Below are 23244 nucleotides of genomic sequence, written 5' to 3'. Positions count from 1 at the left end.
CTTTTTGTTCAAAAGCTGTTGTCTCTAGAAGTTAAGATTTCCCATGCAGCTTCCATAGTAAGATATACAGCAAAAGCTGTGTTAACTGGCACTTTATTAGCCAGAAAACTCTATTAACTGGCATCTGAGGGATGCGGCAAAAGCGAAACTGGAATTACCACTTCTGGGAGACTTCCCGTTTTGCTGCCGCAAGCCAAGTTTTTCTTTGCCACTTCTTCAGCCCACGGCCCAGGGCAAAGCAGCCTGCATGGGGCAAAGCAGCTTGCACAGGGCCCCCCTCTCTGTCCCACGGCACACTGACACCGGGGAGTGTACCAAACGGTGTATGTTTGATTAACCGGCATCCCCCATTCCCAGGGGATGCCAGATAACAGAGCTTTTACTGTATCTATATTAAAAAGGACAACTGATGAATATAAAGAACTGTTTCTCTGTATATTTATGAGAAGTGATTAACAAGAAACAAAACTAATTCAAAGTTTAAAAACACAATACAGAGGAAAAAAGCTACTGTTTACTTTGCCACCTTTACAAGATTTAGAGGACTGTCACAAGCTCCCCCCTTCAGTGTAGATGGCTATACTTCATTTGACACCAGAATTATTATTGCTACAGTTATTTCATGGCAGTGGTTATCATAAATTGTGGCAGCAGTCAAGTTTACTAGGTAATCTATGGATTCTTTTTCTGTTTCTTAAATAAGAAAGACAAATTTGTAATTGCAGAGCAAAATCAGACTCGATTATGAAACTGTTAGCTAGGTAGGACAAAACCTGAGAGTTCTCTAAATCTATTACAAGATGCATTTACTTAGATGGCATTTACTGACTGAAAATGAGGGATTTAAGAGGCCTATGAATTATACTACCTTCGTCCTATTAATGAGAAGAAGAAAAAAATCAGTTCAGCCTAACATTAGCTGTAAAAATAGTTTTGTTTGCCCCCGCTAGAGGCCAAACAACAGTACCAATAACAGAAAGTCCACACAGGAACTCAGTGAAGATAACTTGTACAACTGCAGATTTTAAAACCAGACCCAGGTTTGCTGGCAGGAGTGAGGGAGAGTGGCTCAAGCTAGATCACTGACACTGATTATAAATCAGACAACCCTTGCCAGGAGAAGGATGCTGGGGAGGAACACAGGAGACAACGACCTTGTGTTTTTGCTGCGCAAAACAAAGCTGCCCTCCCTTCTTGGTGAGCATCTGATCTCTGCTATTGTACAAAAGTGCAATTTCTGTGCTACCAGGACAAGTCCACATGCCAAGAGATGTCAAGAACTTGTGACTGCTCACTGAAGTCAACAGAAGCTGTATGTGGTCAAGACCTTCCGCCGAAAAACAGTAAATATAAGATGTGCCTGAGAGTATGCAGGGAACTGCAAAGGACTGAGGCCCCATGCTACAAAAGCTTCAGGGGACAGAAGTCTGATAAAAAAAATGGAATTATATTTCCCCAGCTGTTCTGTAAAAGGAAAGAAAAAGCTAGGTCAGGGGCACCGTTATACTGAGGTGCTCAGGTACTACAGCGATTATGAGAGAACAGTAGAGCTATCTAGATATATTTCAACATCCCGCTATACACAAGCATGAAACAGACAAGCAATGTTGTCCATCTTGCTCATGAGAGATTCAAAGAAACTTGATAAGAATATAGCAATATAAATGATAAATATAAAATGGAATAAACTGTGTATATAAAATCTTTGCTCTGATAAAATCTCTAGCAACTTATTTGAATAATGAACATAAAGTTACTATTTGTTCTGCAGCACAAGAAAAATGGTTCTGAAAATGGGCTATTGCAAAGAATGACACTATGAACAACAATTTTTCTAAACATCACTCACCATGAGCAAGCTTATAACTAACCCAGCCTTTCCCTACATAGTGCATTTACAAATGAAACAGACTACTCATTTTTATTAAGCAGAACTGCCCTCTGGTGTTTATAAACAGAACTATCCATGAAGACTAAACTGTCCTCAGCAAATAATGAAGGTAATCAGTAGCATAGTATTCCAATGGATAAAAATTGCTAATAGGTTACTTAGCTTTCGGAGTAGGTAGCCACATTATTTTCCTTTCATAAGGAAGCTTTGTCTTGAATAATCTTTAGTAAAAAAGGAATGAAGTCTGCTTTCAGAGGTAGAGTTATAAGTTTCTATGCAGTGCTAGTAAATAGATATTTGTTTCTTTGTTGTCCATCTTTTTTGGAGTGGGACATGGGAAGAAAGTCATGTGGATGCTTGTCGCTGAGAATAAAGCGATTAGCACCTGTAGAAATTGGAACTGTGTAATCATTCATAGGCTCGAGACAGGAGCAGTTATCAGAAACATGAAATGACACCTCAAGACCTCTGCAGAGTACTGAAAGCAAAACATCTCTCAAGTAACTCCCTACACCCATCCTGGACCTTCTGGGCAGTTTTAATCATACTTGATTTTAGAGTAATTGAAATGCTGAACACCACAGTAGGCTACCAATTGGAATCAGCAAAAGGAGCAGGTAGCCAACTCAATTGGCACAAAATGCATTACTACTGCATAGGCTCCAGTCAGTCAGTTATACTAGCAAATTCACACCCAATGTCTTTGGCAAGTCAGGAACCCTTGTACTCAGTTGCCCAGGGTAATAAAAGACTGAGTGAATTTCACAGCCATTTTGATACCTTGCAGTAAGTTTCAATACTTGCTGTTTTGCTTTTAAACCAAGCCAGGCCGGCACATATGTTTGATAATAGGTATCTGCCTATGCTGGGTGCTATTTCATGGAAGTCAGGTTTCTGTCACAGATCTAAGGCAAACATTACAATTTACAGGAAAGAAAAAGAGGACATCAATACATTGTGCGTTATTAGGAGACATACAGCCTTTATAACACAGTAGCTTTTATTATTATCGCTGGGTTTTCTATGTCCTTTTTGCTTTGGACCATCCTTAATTCCAGCTGGGCCGAGTTTGGTTTGTTTCCTTCTCCAGCCTGTGCTAAAAATATGATATTGAAATGTCAATAACAGTAACAAAAAAGAAAAAAAGAAAAACTGTAGCTTCTTTCCTTTCCCACTATCATTTTTAATTCTTCTACCCATCTGCCCTAATATCCTAGGAGCTGTCTGGCACTTCAAAATCCCAAGACCCCTCAAGTCTCCCAGAATTATTCTTAATGTTTTATCGTTGCTTATAGACTGATCCAGATAAGTTTTGAGGTCATGCAACTTTTCTTCGGACCTTGATGGAAACTGAAAGAGCTCAGCAACAATGTACTTGCACATATCCTAGGTGGGAAGTGCCAAGCTGATGTGCTAGTACAGTCAAATATATGCTCAAAGCTGCATTCTCCTCCACTTCCAACGGTAAGGCTAGTTAAAGAGTAATCTCTTCAGCTAGACACAAATGCACAGCTCATTACCAGTTGAGGAATCCATTCCAGTCCTAACATATACAGGAAGAAGAAAATTCACCAGAGATGAGGCTCCTTCATATTGCTGCACTCAGCTTTGCTACAAATTCTCACATCACTGCTCTAGCAGTAATACAAATCCACACCTGTTGGTTGCAACACTAGCACAAAATGGCTAGTGACACTCATCACCATATCACCCAAAGCAAGAATAAAGAACAGTGGTAAACAGACCAGCAGCTGAGCTAACTCTAGCCCCAGCACTGGAATTCCCTAATACACTGCTGTACAGAGTGCAGGAGACTTCTGCAGTGCTGAAAATCAAAAATAGTTCAGACTTTTGTTTCAAAGAGGATGTGAAGAGAGTAAATTCAGGAGCACAGAGTGAACTGATTACCTTTTGCACTTGTGATGGTCCTTTGTAGAACATGTTGCATGGCTGATACAGTTTTTTCACATGCCACCTGTGATCATAGGAAATACATTCAGGTTTCACTCATATTTCAATTACTCAAGTTATTAGCAGTGCTTTTGAAAGGTAAAGTTTAGAGGATAATTTGAAAGGTAAAAGAAAACTGAGTTGTGCAACTCTATAAAAGCACAGAAAGAGTTTGGCAGTGAATGTAATATACGGCACAAAAATCTTTGGAATTCTTTAATAATCCAAAGTAATAAACCAGGAATAAAATGTTCAAAGCAAGAATGCAGTATCCAGAAGAGCCATAAAATAAGACCCTTAAGCCGATACCTGATTTTAGGCTCTTTTTATGAACCAAGGATTCAAAAAGTTAGAGATATAGAGTATCTCAGATTGAGCAACATCCCAAAATCATTTCACAGACTATATAAAGAGATATTCTAGGTCAACTGCCATTCAAAGGATAGTAATCCATCACTCAAAGATACTATTCAAAAGGGTGTTCTTTGGGTACAGAAGGAAAAAATATCCTTTCCAACTGCAGATATTTATAAAAGTCATTTTATATACACAGAATTTAAGTTTCCAAGATGGAACTCAGCCACAGAAACAGCTCAAACTCTTTCAAAAAGTGCCAAATCTCCATTTTGTGGAACCAGTGGGGGGGAAAAAAAGTGAAAGAAATAGTTAATTGCAGCATTTGCCATGGGATGATGAAAACACCCCAAACATTATACCTTAAGATTGTTTGGATGTTTGTGTGTCCAGGCCAAGAGCATAGCAGCAAACAAGTCTCCTGTTCCAACAAAGACAGCATCCACTTTAGGAGACTCCACACGAATTCTCTGCATCACTTTCGTACCATCTGCTTCGGCTACAATGCAAAGACACATTTAAATAACAGGCTTTCTTCTCCAAATAATACAAGAGTAAGATCACCAAACAACAGTGCCAGCAGGGTTTCCAGCATTAAATTGATAAGTTTTGAAGAGGATCTTAAAGATGGTCACTTTCTGATAGTTTTTTCAAACTGCGTTGTCCCTCATACTCTGTCAGACTGGAAAACACAGTGGCAACCCTTACACTTCACATTAGGGCTAAGTACAGACAGTCAAGAAGCCTGAGCATTCACTTTGATTCCAGAAATGCAGCCACATGCCAGCAGTGACCTAGGCCGGAAGCCAGGGGCTGCTAGAGGATGGCTTCCTGCTCAGCTGGACCAGATGCTTGGGCCAAGGCTAGGCCACCCACCTTGCAAAGAGTGGTGGGGGGGAGGGGTGTTTGCAAAGGAGGTGCAAAGCGCCCTTGGATGCTGGGGGGTTGCGAGTTTAGTTGAATCTAGTGGGGGTATGGGGCACAAGTTCAATAAACCAATTTAACCTAAAATCGGCTAACCTAAATCCAGCCATGTTTATCTTAAAGTAGTTTGGCCACTTTGAAAGTGGTTTATGTGCACTGGACTTCTGTTGTGTTACAGATTTGAACTGGTTTTTGATCAATTATGCCGGTTTGTGTGTAACTTCTGTCCCCAGCCCATTTGGAGAAGATGGAGGTGATAGGTCACACCTTAACCTTCCTTATAGAATAGCAAACCACAGCATGTACAAGTTACAGTATAGTTTTTTCCACCTTGATCTCAACAGCAGTTGATTCAGTGAGTCTGGTGCATGTAGAAGTTGCTGAAATCAAGATGGGGCATCATCTACTGAAACTTGCGGCCTCTGGGTTGTATTAAAAATGGAGGAGTAGCCTACCTCTGGCCTGTTAGGTACATTTGAAATGATCAGAATGAAATATATGGAAAAAGCAGCTTATTTACAGACATATATAAATGAATAGCACTGAAAAATATCAGCTGTTTCTTATACAAGTTTGTATTTCACTAAATTTTTTCATTTGGCAACCCAGCCTGCCACCTCTAGATTTGTATTGCATGGGCAAAGAAAAAGCAGGATTATTTGCCATCTCCACACAATGACACTCCTTTAGCATAAAAACTTCATGCAATACTTGGAGCTTAGAGAGCAAGCTTAGTACTCCTGCAAGGAAAATGTTGAGGGAACAGAAGCAAATATAAACAATGTGGAAGGAATGGCCTATTCTGTCAAAAGAATAGTATGATTTTTGATTTTGACTGCCAAACCTAGAACAAACCCATGCAACTAAACTGCCCCTTGCTTTCATGAAAGCAATTTATTTTTAAAGTAAGAGAAACAAAGAACTGTTTAAAAAACAAACAACCCCTCCCCACAAAACCACAAAAGCATCACTTACTTTTTCTTTGGCTCCCCAGTGCAATTAGGTAGTTGTTTCCTAGAGGTGCCTGTAGATCTGAGCTGGTGATCACCACAGTCTCTGGTCCCATAGCATGAAGCATATCCATTACCTTCCCAAGTGTGAAAAACAAAACCATTTTATTGCATATCACTCATGGATTCTGGATATGTTTGCTTCAGTAATACTCGTCCCTGCAACCCTCAGAGGAAATTTATCTGAGGCTTCTCAATCTCCTTTTCATTTTGGGAACTACATATTGGTATGTTTCAAAGCTCATATGTATATGCATAAATTGTGTATATGCACACGAACATGTAAGTGTTGTACTTTAGACAGATACATATTTCCTGTTTCTGTATTTCTCACTTGAAATAATAATCCACCACTTGTGACATCACAGTTGGTTGCTATGGGTGAGAGTTTGATTTCACAAAAGAATCAGTGATTTCAGTAATGTATTTATCATAAGCAGCAGATAAAATATTAAATCCCCTAGAAGGATTTAACAAAAGATCTTCTCAGTTTACTTATGACTCATAAGCACTGAATAAGGACTTATTTTTATTATTTTATTCTGTGCTGCTTTCCTTTCTTCTAAGCTTCAAAGTTACTTAAGCAGACTTCTTCACACATGCACATATGGTAAAAAGCAGTTACCTATCCAGCTTGTACAATGCATCTATGAAGTAACGGAAATTCAAATTTTCTTCTATACTGAAAAGTTCTTCAAGAATTTTAGTATTTCCCATTTCAGGATTCATTCTCCACTACACTATCAACTGGCTCTGTTTAGTTAGGGATAATGCTAGAATTAATCTCAATCTAGACTTGGGGTAAAATTCTGATCCCAATGAAGTCAATAGCAACAACATCTATTGGTTTCAATGGAACAAGGATTCCAGCTTGGGAATTTGTCTTCACAGGCCAGGCCTTTCAGGCAGTGGAAGAAAAGCATGTCCACAAAGCCACATATGAACACACATAAGCAACATTAGAAACCAATTTTCAATGCAAAACATACTTTTATTACTACCCACATAAAAATATTCTCATCTAGAAAAAATGCCAAGAGAGATTTTTATTAGCAAAAAAGGGTCAGGATTTGGCAGCTGTATAGCAATCAGACTGATTGATGGATAATTCATTTGTAAAAATCACTACTCACTAGCATATTAAAACATTCATATGTGCATAAAAACTAACCTTCCCAACATAAAGCTCACTCCTTAAGTGAATACTTGGGCGCTCGGTTCTACCAATGAGGATCAGAATAGCACACACTGTTATAACTAGCAGCAAGTTGTATGAAGGGTTTTCCCTGGGAAGAGCATACCAGGGGGATGCAAAACAGGAATAAAAATAAAAAGAGCATGTGATCTCTACTGGAAAAAAGATAATCAGTAACTGACATTCAGATGGCTTTGCCACAGGAAAAGCTGAAAACATCAGCGCTGCTACAGTCAGACTGCTCTCCTAGGTGTTGTTACAGCCACTGTTTGCCTGAAACTTGGGTTCCCACAGGAAGGTAGACAAATCAAATCAGAAGAAATAACCCCAGAGTCCATTCAGCAAAGGATTTTAATCACATTCACTGAATGAAGTATGCTGGAACAGAAATGAATCCTTCCTAAGTCACCATATTCTTCTACCATTTTCCATTCCGACTGCAGATTTCAGCATTTTCTTGAGAAAAAGTGTCTCCCTACAGTGCTAATTCCTCTCCTCAAAACAGCATGCTTCTGAAACTGGGAATCTCAGCTCTCCATACCAGTATCATGACCCTCTGTGCTTGCAACTTGGAAGCAACTAACCACCAAAACTTGCAGCAGGGTTCTAAACCGTTGCACACCCTGGACTACCATCCTGCCATTCAACTTTCTGGATATTAAACCATCTGTTCCCTTTTAGTAAAAAATCTTGTTCCTTGTGATCTGCAGCAGGAAAACAATCCAGACCCCAATCCTTGCTGCCTTGTAGTATTACAGAGCTAGTCAGAAATTTTTGCTCTCTAGCACATCATATAAGCAACATAGGAGCTATCAAAAGGAGCTGGATACTGCCAACAGAGGGAGCTGCTAGCATAACACTGTCATCTACAGCTACTTTTAGGACTGAGTACAGTTTCCATCTTAATTAGGGCATTTTTCCAGTGTGGACGGGGCAACATTTACAATACATGATGCTTCCCTCCCTTCCCCCTTCCATAAATACTTGGTTCAGGTTGAAATATTTATTACCCCTCCATCCCCACTTCTTTTTTCCTTAATACTTTGGGAAAGATCTTCCATTTGGTGCTGGACCTTTGAAAAGAAAAATATTGTGACCATGTCCATACGTGCGTGGACACTTGGTTCCCCAGGGACAAAGAGTGGCAGCGCACCTTGTGCCACCACTAGTTGTCTCTGGGAAACATGTGCTCTCTATTGCACGGCAAGTTACCCCAGGTGGAAAAGGGGAGACTGGGGTCAGCACTGGGCTGGCCACAGCAGCCTTACCCAGGGACCTGGGGGCTTTCTAGGGTCGCAGCGGTGGCAATCCTGCCACGTGGAGCCTAACTGGCAGCACAGTGCAGCTCTGGCTGGCCAAGCTCCAGCTTTGGGCGGCACACACTGCTGCCACGTGCACCACTCTTTTTTCCCCATGGGCTTTTCCCCATGATATCAAGGTGTCAAAAAAACCCCAATCCTCCATGCTGCTCCCTTGCAGCACAAAGAACACTTAACCTGCAGTACGTGGTGCCACAGACATGTCTGCAGTGCCACCAACTGCATGCCCACGCTCGTGTGGATGCAGCCTGTGTGTCCAAAGCATGTCCCCTAATTATCAAAACTCATTAGAGAAACAAAGAAGGATGGAAATGAGACTATCTGTAGCTTTACAGATACAAAAGAAACACCAAAGTAACAGGCAGATACCTGGATGTGCACACCAGACCCCACCTACCTCTATAGCTTCTTTTTCTGTGTGAATCTTTCTTCCCGTGAGTAACCTAGAGTCAAGAAAACAAATTTTAAAAAGACAATATATTAGAAGCAACCTCTCTTTTTTAACCAGGATGAATATTTTGAACATACAATATCTTGTTTACAAGTCAATCTAAAGCAATTTACTGCATTAGACGGTGGCTGTACACAAAAGTCCTGAAAGACAATAGATACACATCTGTCTTGCTTTAAAGCTGTTCAAAATTGTGAATACCTGTGAATATGACCCCTGTGACTAGTCAAGTACTTCTTGTAGGAATTCTGATTGCCTCAGAAAAACCTATCACCTTACTTATAGTCTCCCATGAAACTATACAACTCTCTCCCTTCAAAGGAAAGGAGGCCTGGTGCATCATCGGGGTCTGACCAAGGAGCCCAGACTACAGAACAGAAAGGCGCATGAGACACCTGAACTACAACTCCAATGGAGTCATTATTAGGGGGGTATTTCTAAATCAAGATATTTCCATTTTCAGCCAGAATATTACCTTTTTAATGGGGGGGGGGGGAATCAAATTTTCTATTGCCCCAGGGGCAAGATTTACCAAGGAACGCCATTCTAAGAAAAATTAACCCCAGTACGTACATACACAAAAGGAAACTTTGGGTACAGCAAAAGGAAGAACGGTCATTTGTCTCTACTTGTAGTCACTGATTGACCAGCTATTGAGAGAGACAGAAATGAGTACTTACTCAGCTTCAAACTGGTTAGGGGTAATTATGTCTGCAACAGGTACAACTTTGTCTCTGTAAACTGGAAGAAGGTCTTTTGGCACATACTGAAAAAGAATTGGAAAATTGAATCCTATCAGCAATAATTCTGGAAGTTACGGAAGTATTTTTTCTTCCTTACATTTATCTTTGTTCTATAATATGCACACTACTTACTATATCCAAATAGGAGGAGTATTTAACAGTTGAAGAATGAATTTTGAACCCTAGCTAATCTTCCTAACTGCACAGATGACTTGATGTTACCTTAGATAAACCTCTGTTTCAGTTTTCCATCTCTCTCAAATAAAGAATTACTCTCTACCTAGCTTGAGGATAACTTCAATGCGAGTATAATTATTTTGACAGCAGGAGTGGCCAGCCTTCACCATACATGCCAAGTGGCACAGGCAGCCTCTTGTCTTTAGCTTGACAGGTCAGAGAGGGGGCAGGCAGCACAGTGGCAGAAGGGGCAGGGAGTGTAAAACAGAAAAGCAGATCAGGCAGGGAGCCCAAGGCAGAGAGCAGAGCAGCAGATCAGGCAGGGGAAGGGGATCAAAGTGGTACTCAGGAAGCACATGGGGCTTAATTTGTCACACACTTGCCAAAAAGGTTGGCCCCCATTGTATCATAGGATCAAACCAATTCTTTGGAGCAAGGGCCAACTTTTTGCTCAGTCTGTGAAACAGCTTTACACCGGGGGGGGGGGTCGGTCTTACCCCATCACTAGGGCTCCTGGGTACAATGAAAATACACATATGAAGAAATAAAAGACTGGAATTAAATGATGGACTCCTCAGCATTCTCCCCATCTTGATGTCCTGTCAAGAGCCCCCTCTCCACCAGCTAGTCATAGGAATCAGGGAAAGGAGAGGGATTCTAAACTAGAGGGGCCAATGCCCAATTCTTGGGTTTCTGGGTCTCCCAAGCTTCTCCCTCAGAAAGTTAAGGGTGGGGGGCTGAGGAGAGAAGCAAAATGTCCCATAATAAAGCCCCAGACTTACTTCTCTCCTCCACCAGATGATACTATTTTATTGTTGCCATTAGAGATCTGCTGGGCACAGGAGCCCACCCACATGAAAGTAGTTGCAGACTGGAAACTAAGCACGACACAAGCTACTGAGACAATTTTTTTTGTTTTTTTTTTTTTTTTAGAAAAAAATTCTGAGCAACCCTTGGAGCAAGAAAGAATGCAGTCTCTTTGGATTTATTGTATTTACTTGGATATAAGATGACCCTGACTATAAGACATCCTCCCAATAATTAGATACTATACATGGAAAAATTATAAATTGCATATAATTTTCCAGATATAGAATCTAATTATTAGAGGTATGCCTTGAATCTGTCCTCCTCCTACTGCTAGAGCAGAGAAAATAAATCTGGGGGGGTCAGGTAGCCATTTTGCTCTCACCTTCCCCAGCTTCTTCCCCTTGCAGCCCCTTTCCCCTCTTCTTACAATAAAAACCGTGCTCTTCCTCAGCACATGGAAGTGATGAGCAAATTTGGAAAAACTGACTTTGAAATAAAACCTAGCTGTAGTCATTTGCATATAGTAGCCATAGACTTAATTCATCTAGACTTGATGCATTTTACCTTTTCTGAAATTGCCGTAGGTTTTAGCACAAGTACTACATAATCACACTTCATAAGCAGATGCCAAAGTGCTACTTAAAGTAGTACAAACTATGCATGATATCAGTCCAAAGCCAACAGGTTGATGATTTACTGTATAGTTCACTGGCCTGGGCTTTGCCAGAAACAAGTGTTTCAAGCAGTGGTGATGCAACAGTTCAGCACTGCTCAGTATCCACATGTACTCCAGATTACAACCCTCCTGCCTCCAAAACAGCTATGTGCTAATTAGTCCCTCATTCATGACTAGAACCGAGTGAGTACTGGGATCTGAAACCCGGCCTGGCTTCACTTTATGGGTGGGGGGGGAGAGGGAGGGTAAGACATGCTAATCCCATGCAACAGGCTGGGAGGGACAGAGGAATTCTGGGTGAACTGTTTGGACCCCATTTCATGATGTTTTCCAGACATTTACCTCTGGTGAAGAACTAGGAATCACTGGAAATGGGGGAGAAAGGTGCAGCTCAGCTGTGGAAGTGACGAGGAAGTAAAAATATATGTAACGTAGTGGCTCACCATGACTTTAAAGAGTCGGTGCTGAAGGGGACCGTGTTCATCAGGGATGGGCATACATCTGTTTTCCAACCTGTGTACCACGGCACAAAAAGTGTGAACAGGCGTGCTGTGGAATTTTCCCATGGCAATGAGCTACAACAGGTATGAAGATGGGGAATGCCTTAATAGGTATGCTATGGAAAAACTGTATTAATGTAAGTGTGCCTTGGGCTGGTGAAAAGGTTGAGAAACACTGATATATCCTTATTCAGATATGGCTGCACTCATCTATCTTTGTGATAGGTTCCCATCAGCATCTTGGCCTTTTAGCTAAATTCAAATGTAGCATTTTTGGCATTAAGAAGGTGGTGTCAGGCTTGGCTCTGCCTCTCCCAGTGTCAGTTCCCTGTGGGAGGAATACCTGCCCTTGCCCCTTTTTTGTTTTGGAGCTTTGGGGGGAATGGGTATTTAAGGGCACGCATAAAAATAGGTTCCCATCAGCATGTTTGCCCAATACAGGTCGTGTACTTTTACGGCTCAGTGTTAGCCGTATTTAATCAACTTCATTGTTGGTTTCCATTACTGAGCCTATGCTGTTTTCAGCTGTTCAAAAGATAGACATAGTATTTAATACATTTTCCTTGTATAAAACAAGGGGCTTTTTATCCAATTCTTAATGGGGGAGGGAGGACCTCATCTTATATTTGAATAAATACATTATATCTGAATACATAAAAACATGAAAATAAATTACATGAAACGTGAAATAAGAGGCCAGAAACAAGTTTATTTTACTTTTTTTTTTTTATATTAGGAATTTATTGGGATCTCTCTCAAGTGTCTTAGAGAAAAGTGTCTGATACTTTCTGCTTTCTTGTCCCTTCTGTATGCCACATTCCTTTTTATGAATGTCTTGACAGCTATAGCAGCTGCTGATGCTGGAAGCACAATTCTTCCGCTTCTTAGTGTGCCTTCTGTTTTCTTGTCAAACCAGTTCCAGCTGCTGCAGGAGTGGCAGAAATCTAAGAGCACCAGCAAAGCCATCTGCTCTTCCTTTTTGACCAATTAGCTTTGTACTTTTACTCCTTAAAGGTGAAAGCAAACTACTGTTCCTGCAGGTTTCCAGCAACTCACCATTCCCCAAGTGCCCTACATGTCTAGCAAGCGAATGCTTAAAAAATAAGGAAGAGGAAGGAGGACTGAAGAGATCTGGAGTCAAATTAAGTCCTGATGTAAATGGCAACAATATTAGAAATCAAAGTTGCTGCAGAACAACTGAATGTTGCTCTATTAGTTTTCTGATGTTGACTAAGCAAATAATGTATGCTCAACAAATATTAAAATCCTACCAGCCTGTGCTTCAATCCATAGAGTAAAAAACCCAAAAAGTATAACTTAACATTCAGGCAATGGCACGAAAACCCTATCAGTGTGCTGGAGTTTGCTTAGGACAGTTTTGTGAATGTTTTCACTCCTGTTGCAACTCAGATTCACTCAAGTTAATTAGCCCCTTTGGAACAAGTTCACCTGGGCTAACGTTCTCTATGCCTTAGTTACCCATGGTGGCTAATACCTCCTTGGTTCCATTTTCTGGTCTCAGCTGTTACACTTTAGATGCCTTCAGAGACAATGTCTATGTGTTCCCCACCTTCCTGAGGCTCCAATCTCAGGTGTGGCCTCTAAGTGCTACTAGTATATAAATACTGTATTATCTTGATATCACACCCTGCCCCCCCCCAGTAATGCACATATGAAGGGGAAATAAAGACATTTCCAAAAGTATGGCTCCTCAGAGCAGAGACAGAGCCTAACCTTCACCTCACGCACCTTCCCCTTCCTACTGAGGCAAAAACTACCATCTTAATTCTTTCACAAATGAATCATCAACATCTCTTGGACTGCTCAGCCAAAAGCTGAAACTGTAGCTATTGCTGAAGACTGGACTCAATGAGTGGATCCAAGATTTTGAAAAGTGCTAAAAACAGTCTGCAGGGCTATGAAATAGGGGAAGAGGGACAAAGGGTAACTAACAGACAGCAAAATTGAGGGAGGATGCACTAGCTTGCTTGGTGGAACATCAAAACCATGAAGAAAGGAGAGAGGGCCATTAACACTTGTGCAGTGAAAAGTGATTACAAGATCTCAGGTCACTTATAATGAGCCACGAAGTCAACTGGCTCTGCCAGCACTGCCTGAACAGATAAACCACTGCTGCTTCTGGGTGGTTGCTTTTAAACTTTGGATGGAGGAAGAATTAAAGCCACAAGTAAGCAGGGATGAAGGATGCTGGGCTTGACTGGAGCCAGCAGGGGAGGCAGGGACAGGTGGGGTGTTTACACTAAGGTATAGCTCAGAATGGCTACACCTTACTGCAACAGGAGCTGGGTAGTATGGATCAGAGATAATCCTGCCCCAGAGTGGTGTAACTTTGTGTTGCATAATGAATGCTTAAAATCAGGTTCAAGTGCTAATGTGCAGCCAATACAGGTGTTAACAGCTCCAGGAGCCACCCAATATTACCATGTAACAAGGCCCTTACAGCATGTTCATGCTTTTATTCTGGGCAGAAAAATGATCTTTCCTGCTTATGACATGCACCACAATTTTGGAATGGCTAATTTGGGGGGGGAAGCTACACATGGTATGTGAGTAAATACATTATATAAAGGAGCTCATCACTGAATCTTCCCTTGAGCCAAAACTCCCACCAATGTGCTGCCCATGAGTATTAGGTTAGCCAACATCCTGCAGGTGCACTGGACTAGGCCCTCATACATCAGTCCCGTGGGGCCTGTTGAGTTTGACACCCCTATTCAACAAAGACGACAAAACCAGAACAGGTGCAAAAAAATAAAATAAAATAAAAAAGGTCAGGGGAACAGAGTACCAATTTTACAAGAAGAGGATAAAAGAGCCTAGATAAAACAAAACTTAATAGGGGACAATTGCTCTAAGTACATCACAGGGGCTAAGTAGCAAGGAAGACGACAAGTTATCTTACTTAAAAAAGAAATTTAAGTGGGCATAAATGGGCAATGAATAACCAATGCCAGAAAATAAAGTGGCACAGCCTTCCAATACAAGTAACGGGAGCAAAAGACTTCACTCATCTTAAGTTGGAGTTTAATCACTTTATCAATGAAATTGCATGGTGTGCTTGCCTGCCACCTCCCAGTCCTGTGCCCTTAACTGATTAACCAAGAACATAAAAGAGAAGCTTTGGTGTATGGCCAGAATTCTCTGTGATGGTTGTTCATCAGAAAAGAGTAACATTTAAAACAAAATGTAATTTTATAGTAGCCTAGTGGTGACATGTAGGGGGTGCATGTGCACCCCCTGAGAGCGCTGGTGCACCTGCTCACAGCCAGTGTTCTCCTCTTAGGTGAGAGGCGGGGGTGGGGGCAGGCGAGAGCACTGGTGACCCCCCTGAGAGCACTGGCCAGGGAGTGGGGGCACCAAAAAAAGCACTGCTAGCACTTCCTGATCGGCATGTGCAACCGGTGGGGAGGGGGGACTCCCTCCCAGTTGCTGGCTGGCCACTGGGGGAGCAAGTGCCCCCCCCCTCCCCGACTCAGGAGGCACCAGTCTCCCATCCAGTAGCCATTTTTTCTGCTGTATAGCAAATAGAAAGCCAAGGATAACACACCCTGTACTAGTTATGAACTGAAGTGAGAACACACATGCAAAGGCAAACCATATTGCTATTAAATAATAAGTGAAGTGCTACTTTATGTGGCAAAAATCGAATAATTGAGAAGACAAACAAGAAACGTATTAGGACCAAGAATAATAGATAATGCATTGAAAGTGAAAGCCAACTGAAACACCACAGTTGTCATTAGAAATTTAGATAAACATCAATATCCAATTGTTTGCTTAACAGTAAATTAAAACATACCATAATGCCTCATGTAGAAGAGCAGATGGGCACCAGGACCTTTAGGCCACCTTGTTCGAGCCCAGCTCAAGAGCCAATTGTTTGTTTTTTTGGAAATCACTGTTAAACAAGTCATGTCCATCAAGGTGCTAATACTCAAGTGTTAACATCACACAGACAGTGACAGAAAAAGAACACGCTGAGGAGCAGTGTGGGAGATTTTTTCACCAAGATGGTCCATATACTGGCTGTTCTGTGGGTAGACAGTAGACTACACTACCCAGAGCTACTGACGCAACACCCTTTACAAGCACTGAGTTTATCTGCATGAAGTTAACAGCATTGTAAAAGACACTGGAATTGAGACCCAAACTTGAGACTGGCGACTCTGCTTTGGCACACACAGCTCTCAATGCAAGCATGGTTCAAACAGAGGGTTACCAACCATAGAGCCTTCTCCATTCCATTTGTCACCCATCACTGGATCGCACACTGCAACAGAGAATAAATCCAATTTTAGAAACCAACAAGGATCTGCAAGTAAAAATGCTGCTAAGAATTGCTAATAGGTATCTTACAACCTATCCTTTTAGTAACTTTCATCTTCGAACAACTGCCACACTACGCTGGAGCAGAAGTTTATAAACTGGCGATCTACAGCCCATGGAGGAATTTGGGTGCAATCATGAAGAGGTGTCAGGGGTTGTAATCAATCACCCTGTCCACATTGTTTAATCTGCAGAGATGAGGAGGGGGAAAAAAGGTGTTGTGGTATGAAAACTCCTGCCTTAAATCTGAGCTCTAGAATATTAGAACGCTCAGCAGACAGATGAGAAAAGTTAATGTTTATACAATATTTTAAGCAAGAAGAATTTTTCTTCCAGACCAGACCTGGCAAACACACATTTGGCATGATAAAAAATAGTATTAAACTTGACATTTTTGGCAATCTCAGTATCATAAATAACGATAATACCCTACTCTAAGTAACCTCAATTTCAAAAGAGTAAGAACAGTCCTAGCAGCTAGTAATGTGTGCTAGAACACCAAAACTATCCTTGGTATTAGAGTTAACTACTGAAATAAAAACATTTCATAGTCCTTTTTCACCAGTCAGCCCATCCATACTCATGCAGGTTTCTGTGGATGTCAGTGGGAAGCCTGGCTTACTATCTTCCAATGAACAGAAAGAATGTTAAGAGTCCAAGTGACTTTATTATTTGGCTGTTAAATTCTGCATTTCTCGGATGGTCCACAGCTAAAGTGGTTAGTTTCTAGTTTCTGTTTCTAGTCTGTTATATTTTTTGGATTTAATGCCCAGGCTGAAGGCTGTTGCCTTAATAAAACCTCAAAGAATATGTTTTGCTAAATGTTTAAAAAAGAAAACAAAAGAAAACATGAATATTCTATAAAGCTTTTACAAAACAAGTTTGCTTTCAAAAAGAATGTAAAGCATAAATTGTAGGCCAAAATTTAATGTCTGTCTAAGAAAAGCCCAGTTCAAATCATGTTAGCTAAAGCTATCTTTACGTATTTTCACTGGCTTTGGCAAGTACTTTTTTACTATGTCAAAAGATTGTTAGAACAATTTCCCCAAACACGTTCTGTATGTTCTCTTTGACATGGTATAAGTTGCTTTGTAAACAGAGGCACCGCTTCAGTCCTGGAACAGAGGGAAAATCATATTATAACAACACTTTATTTTTTACTTATTTTTAATAAAGAGCAGGTTACTGCTCAGCCCTCTCAGATGTACTTAACAGTTCGCAAAAAAAAATTAGCACTATACCACAATCAACCCATCTACATGGTGAAAAACCACATAGGCACGTCTCCATCACCAATTATTTAAATAATTGGTTCTGGATAACTAAGTTGGAAGTACAACTTCGATAGGATCATTTAATTTCAATGTAAATAATACATACATTTAATGGTATTTACAGAAAAAAGTTACAAATACTGACTGATCTTAATTTACAGATTAATCTTAATAAATTTAAATAATCTTGTAGATTATGTATTATTATACCACAGGAACTGTCTGTTACTTGTATTGTTTAAAGCAGTGATGCTCAACGCTTTTGCCCTATGGACAAGATGGGTGGTGGCCCATCCCTCCATGGGCTGGATCCAGCCAGTGGGCAGGCACAGCAGAACCTGATCCAGTGGTGGGGGGGAGCAGGGGCATGAGCCAGCCCCCATTCAGGGGGTGGGGGTATGGCCTGGTCTGTGGCCCAGTCCTGATCCAGCTGCATGGGGTAGGGGGAAGCCACCTGGATGCACAGGACTTGGGAACTTCGTAGCAAGGAAGGCAGGATTAATGGCCACTGTTCCCCGCTGCCAAATTTCTGACCTGTGTGGAGCTTAGTGGGCTGGATGCCATGACTCCACGGGCTGAATTTGATCCATGAGTTGGGGGTTGAGCACCACTAGTTCAAAGCAATGGAGGCCAACCTTTCTGGCAGATGTGCCACAAATCAGCTCCGAGTCCTCCCCAGGTGCCATTCTTTCCCCCCCGATCTGCTGCTCTGCAGATTCCTGTCCTGTACTCCCTGACTTATCTTTTACTTTGCTGTTTGCTCCCTGTCCTATCTGCCTGTCCCCTCCCCTCCTGCTATGTGCCACACAAACCACCTGTGCCACTTGTGTCAGACATGCTACAGGTTGGCCACTCCTGGTTTAAAGTATGTTTTAATGCCTACATTATCATTACCAGGGCTGCTGTTCAGATGTGGCCCAACTGATTCTATGAAATACTGAAATCACTGCTCTGCTTCCAAACGCTACCATGCTATTTGACACTTCACTAGCCAACATGAGATGGTTACGATTTCTCAATCTCTACAAGCCAAAGGCAGTGACTGAAACTCAACACCAGCATACCAAATCATACCATAATAGGAACACAATTTTGGTAGGCATGGATGGCATGATGTGAGAAAAGTAGCACAAGGAACAAAGTTATATGAAAAAAAAAATCCCTCACCATGTTTAATAAAGCTAAACTGACATTCCCCTGAAGTCTGTGCCAAGAAAAACCACAGTAAGACGCTGTTATGAAATCTGGGATAGTATCACAATACTCCTTTCATCCTAAATGATTTACACAGATACACGGGAAATAATGAAGTTAAAATGATTAAATTATCAAATCCTTACCATACACTAAGTTAGAGTTCTGTTGTTTCAACTCTTTAACAATATCGACTACCATGGCAAGGAATGATGTGTCCCTTGTGTAGCCTTTGGGGAGAAGAAAAACTGGCAGTTAATTTTATAGAGCAATACCTTAAAGAATCACTGCAGTAATTATATGCAGAAAGTTGTTCACTTCTCATTTCTGGAAAAATGTAGTCCCATGAATCTAAGTTTCTCACACTTTCAGATGCTCTGAGGTAACTGGGAAACAAGGAGTAGGATTAAGTTAAAACAAAGCTTAAAACATTTTTTATTTGAAATTTTTAACTGCTATAACTACTCCAGCAGAAGAAGATGCCTACAAACCATTCTTTGGAAGTACTCCATATCAAACAGTTTGTTGGAAGCTCCTACAGTGGTATTCTCTTTTTCAGGAACATTATTCTGCTCAACTACAGAATAACCCTTCTCCCAGGAGAAAAATGTGCAGGTGCCTTTCAGCCACATGAAATTCATTTATACTGAATTCCATTACTCTGTAGTGAAGTTTAATGTCTCCTTTTACCTCTGAGAGCTCCACAACAACAGAAGGGGAAAATAATTATCAGATATAAAATACCCTTCACGCCAGAATGACTGTTATGGGATGATAATCCCAGCTGCATATAATTAAACTCTCCCATTATCTCTGGCTTTAAAACATCTCCTACATGTGGAAATCATGTAATCAATCGCATCTAGCAATCAATTTCTGCTTGAGTTTTGTAAGATGAACGAAACTCAATGAAGTGGAACCCAGCTGATAAGCCACAGAAGAAGAGACTGTATCTTTTAATTGGTAGGCAGCTGATCACAGACCATTTATTTTTCCATTTAAAATGCCTCCTATGGAAGTACCTTGCATACACATGCACACATATACCAAGCCTCTGTATTACGTGAAATAAGACATGGCCCAAGACTTACTCTACACCCTCAAAAAAGGTTAAAGGACCATTATATGCACACAAGCAACATTTCAAGGAGTATGATGGCAGGGTTGAGAATAGACTGTAAGCCATCCAACTCTCCATTCTGTTCTCATCACACTCCACACCCCAGCTCCCATCACTCCCCACCCCAGCTCCCATCAGAGATCAAAGAAAGAACAGCACATCAACAGGATAAAGGCCAATCTTTTAAACTGCAAAGCAGACATTACTGCAGATTTAGGAAGGGCATTTCAAATCCATGCTACTTTACAATAAATATAAAAATTGTGCTGTGGAGATGGATGAAGATGTGCAGGGATTAGCTGACCCAGCCCTTCACAACTTTAGGGCTGGATACAGCAGCTGTTCTACAACAATATGACAAACACTGAAGTATGAAGTATCCAGCTGAAACTGCAGGAGGAAGTTCAAGGGAAAATGTGATTACCTGGGTTGAAATAAGGCAGCACCTCTCCTTTTGCATAAATAACATAGTATTTAGCAGGCAAAATAAATACTTACTGACCTGTGAGTACATAATCATAATGGTTGACGTTGTTCAGCTTAAGTCCTTCATACAGTTCATGAAGTTCATCTGAATTTAACACCTGACCTTTCCAGTGGGCGTAACCTACAGCAGGGAAAAGCCAAATAATTTTGTAACGGAAATTATATACATCAGGGGTGTCTAACTCATCTGGCCCTGCGGGCTGGAAGAGCAGGGCAGAGCCAGTCTGCAGACCACAGCCAGAGTGCAAAGACATGTCATCCATCCCACAAGGATTCCTTGGGTAAGATATTTGGGGTGGCAAGACAAGCAACAGCTGCTGAGGCTCCAGAAATAGCAGCAACTAACATTGCCACCACTTGCCCCACAAACCAATGACATGGCTCCTCAGGCCATATTTTTGACACCTCCAACACATATTATATAAGCAGGAATATGCTATCTATCAGTTCCCTGATGACACTCCCAGCACCAATACCACTATTGTAAGAAATTAGTCAAGTTGTCCTCTACAAAAGACAATGTCGAGAATGTAACTAATCATCTTTACCTTTCTGAAAATGAATGGTTTGCGAAAGGGGCCAAACTAGACAAGCCTGGATATTTAACTCTTCCACTGATCAGAAGACAGAAATCACAACCAAAATGCAAGCTTCTCCAACCAGCTCCAATCTTAAACCATCTCTGAGGCAAGATGTTAGTTTCAGTCTTCATTAGATGGTTAGGATCACATATAGTATTTGATATTTTACATTATACCAATGCATCTGATAGCAGCCAGACAGCTTCGTGACAGATTTATTTGGCAATAAACCACCTCTGCAATTTGCAGTAATTCTGAATCTAGCATGCATACAAAATAATTCATGCCAGACCCACACTCCCTCACAATATTATGGTAGAAAGGAGACTCTCCATTCACCTCAGAAAACAGTCTAGTGCTTCAGTTTAATCAGGAAAAGCCATTTAAATATCTCCCAGAGCACACAGTAAAGAGAAGGTTGCACTCTCTTGCACCCTAATTCAAAACTATCTGGTACCCTGTGTTAGAAATACAGTCACTGTACAGAAACATTGGCATAGGATGTTCCTTCGCTATAGGACTTCATGTAATAAGAAAAAGCTATTCTCCAGGAACAGCATGTCCATACTGGAAGCAGTCCCACTGACATCACTGTAGATAAAAAAAACAATTCTATGGATAGAAAAATAAACTATCCATACCCTTATCCTTATAAAGACCTAAGAGTTACTGGAGCTATGAGACCTTGTTTTGGACTTGGTTTAACCTAGCTTGAAGTCAACAGAAAGGACAAGGGCCTTGAAGAGCCCTCCCAGATCTGTTCACTGTATTCAAAGTAAGCCCTTGCCCAAAGGATCCACAAAGATCATATTGCCAGATTCTTCTCTCACACCACAGCCAGAAAGCATCTTATTAAAAAAATCCTCTACAGCATGCCATACATAAGAAGTAGGGGAGATATGGGCACCATCAGTGCCTTGCCACTCAAATTCTCTGCTATTGATTAGACTAACATGTGCTCAGGTGATCCAACAAGAAGGACCATGTTCCACCTAACAGAAGAGAGCAAAAAACCTACAATCTGTGCAAACCTGACTTTCTTAACACCCAAATCTGTCACACCCAATACCTGAGAAATTATTAAATAGCAGTAGGAAGTCCAGGACATCCTAGCTTTGAAAAGGAAGGAAAAATAAGACAAAACAAAATAAAAACCAGAAGCCAAATAAAGAGCCTTCATGGAAATAAAAAAGTGTCTTCCTGGGCCCTACCAGTTGCCAGCAGAAGCCCTGAACCACGCGATTACCAGACATCTCCTACATCAAGATAAATTTAATTTCAATGCCAAGATAGGGGTAACCAAATACTTTAACTCATATATCGTATGACTTGATTATCCAATCATATTATCCCTCTCATAAAAAGTTCAGCTTGAACTTTCAGGCCTTCCTCTCCAAGGCACCATAAACCCTATAACTGTCTCCCTAAATGGCTGAGAACCTGCTTATTGAAGAGACTACATCTGTCACCCTATGCCATACTACCAAAGCCCTCCTTCCCAAGCTGCAGGTCTCATCTGTTATTACAGATGGGACTATTTCCAAGAAATCTGCGAAGGACTCCTCAAGCCTGAATTCTTTTTCAGTCTTAAAATGAAGCAATCTAAAATTTGCTGTCCTTGACACTGTGGGGTGGGGTGGGGTGTGAAAATACAGTGTAACCTCAAAGCAAAAGCTGATTACCAGAGATTGCTGCCAAATGTACTCCAGTCATCTGGATTGCTTCAGGGTAAGCAAATAATGTAGAATAGCTGGCAGGGAGATTAATAGCAGAGAGTATGGCTGTTCAACTATCCAGAGAGCAACCTCTTCCATTTAGCTGTGTAAACCATTCTGGCAGAGGCCCTTACTGTACAGAAACCAAGCAGAAACAAAAAGCATCCCTTTTTCTTCCCCCTCGCACTGTCCCCTACCAAAAGTGGTTTAGGCTTCTCATCTGAGGCTTAAGTTCTAAAAGGAAGTTATCCAGCTAATATCTAAACCAGCGATCCTCAAAGTGCCATGCAGTATTAGCGTTGTTTGGTGTGCCAAGACCTACATTCAATTCACAAGATAAACCCAGAGATTTCAAAAAGGAATCCATAGTGTCAAAAGCCTTCTAACCTGTTGTGGTTCTTCTGTTGCAAGATCTCAGAACAACTGCTCTAGTATTGTCTCAGTCAAAAACAGAATGAAAGCTAAGAAGAGGTCATTTCCTGCTTCTATATGTGAAGACAGTAGCACTAGCAAGGTGCTTATACATT

The 23244-nt window shown here is 41.1% G+C and overlaps 1 protein-coding gene across 1 annotated transcript in view; it reads right to left on the bottom strand.

Annotated features, from left to right (window-relative positions):
• Nucleotides 1-438: 438 nt before the first annotated feature.
• PDXK (pyridoxal (pyridoxine, vitamin B6) kinase) overlaps nucleotides 439-23244 on the bottom strand; it is a gene marked incomplete at its 5' end in the record, with an annotated part of 67256 nt that continues 44450 nt past the window's right edge. The window contains 9 exons of the mRNA XM_019529021.1: nucleotides 439-2987; nucleotides 3800-3866; nucleotides 4558-4694; nucleotides 6095-6206; nucleotides 9041-9086; nucleotides 9775-9860; nucleotides 16245-16291; nucleotides 18962-19045; nucleotides 20438-20542. Of these exons, the coding sequence (XP_019384566.1) occupies nucleotides 2875-2987; nucleotides 3800-3866; nucleotides 4558-4694; nucleotides 6095-6206; nucleotides 9041-9086; nucleotides 9775-9860; nucleotides 16245-16291; nucleotides 18962-19045; nucleotides 20438-20542 (797 nt within the window). The remainder of the gene's footprint in view (nucleotides 2988-3799; nucleotides 3867-4557; nucleotides 4695-6094; nucleotides 6207-9040; nucleotides 9087-9774; nucleotides 9861-16244; nucleotides 16292-18961; nucleotides 19046-20437; nucleotides 20543-23244) is intronic.

The sequence above is a fragment of the Crocodylus porosus genome, unplaced genomic scaffold (genome assembly GCF_001723895.1).
Source record: "Crocodylus porosus isolate Cpor-Errol unplaced genomic scaffold, CroPor_comp1, whole genome shotgun sequence".
Lineage (NCBI taxonomy): Eukaryota > Metazoa > Chordata > Crocodylia > Crocodylidae > Crocodylus > Crocodylus porosus.
Note: the sequence above shows the minus strand (reverse complement) of the source record. Positions and strands in the feature narration are given on the sequence as shown.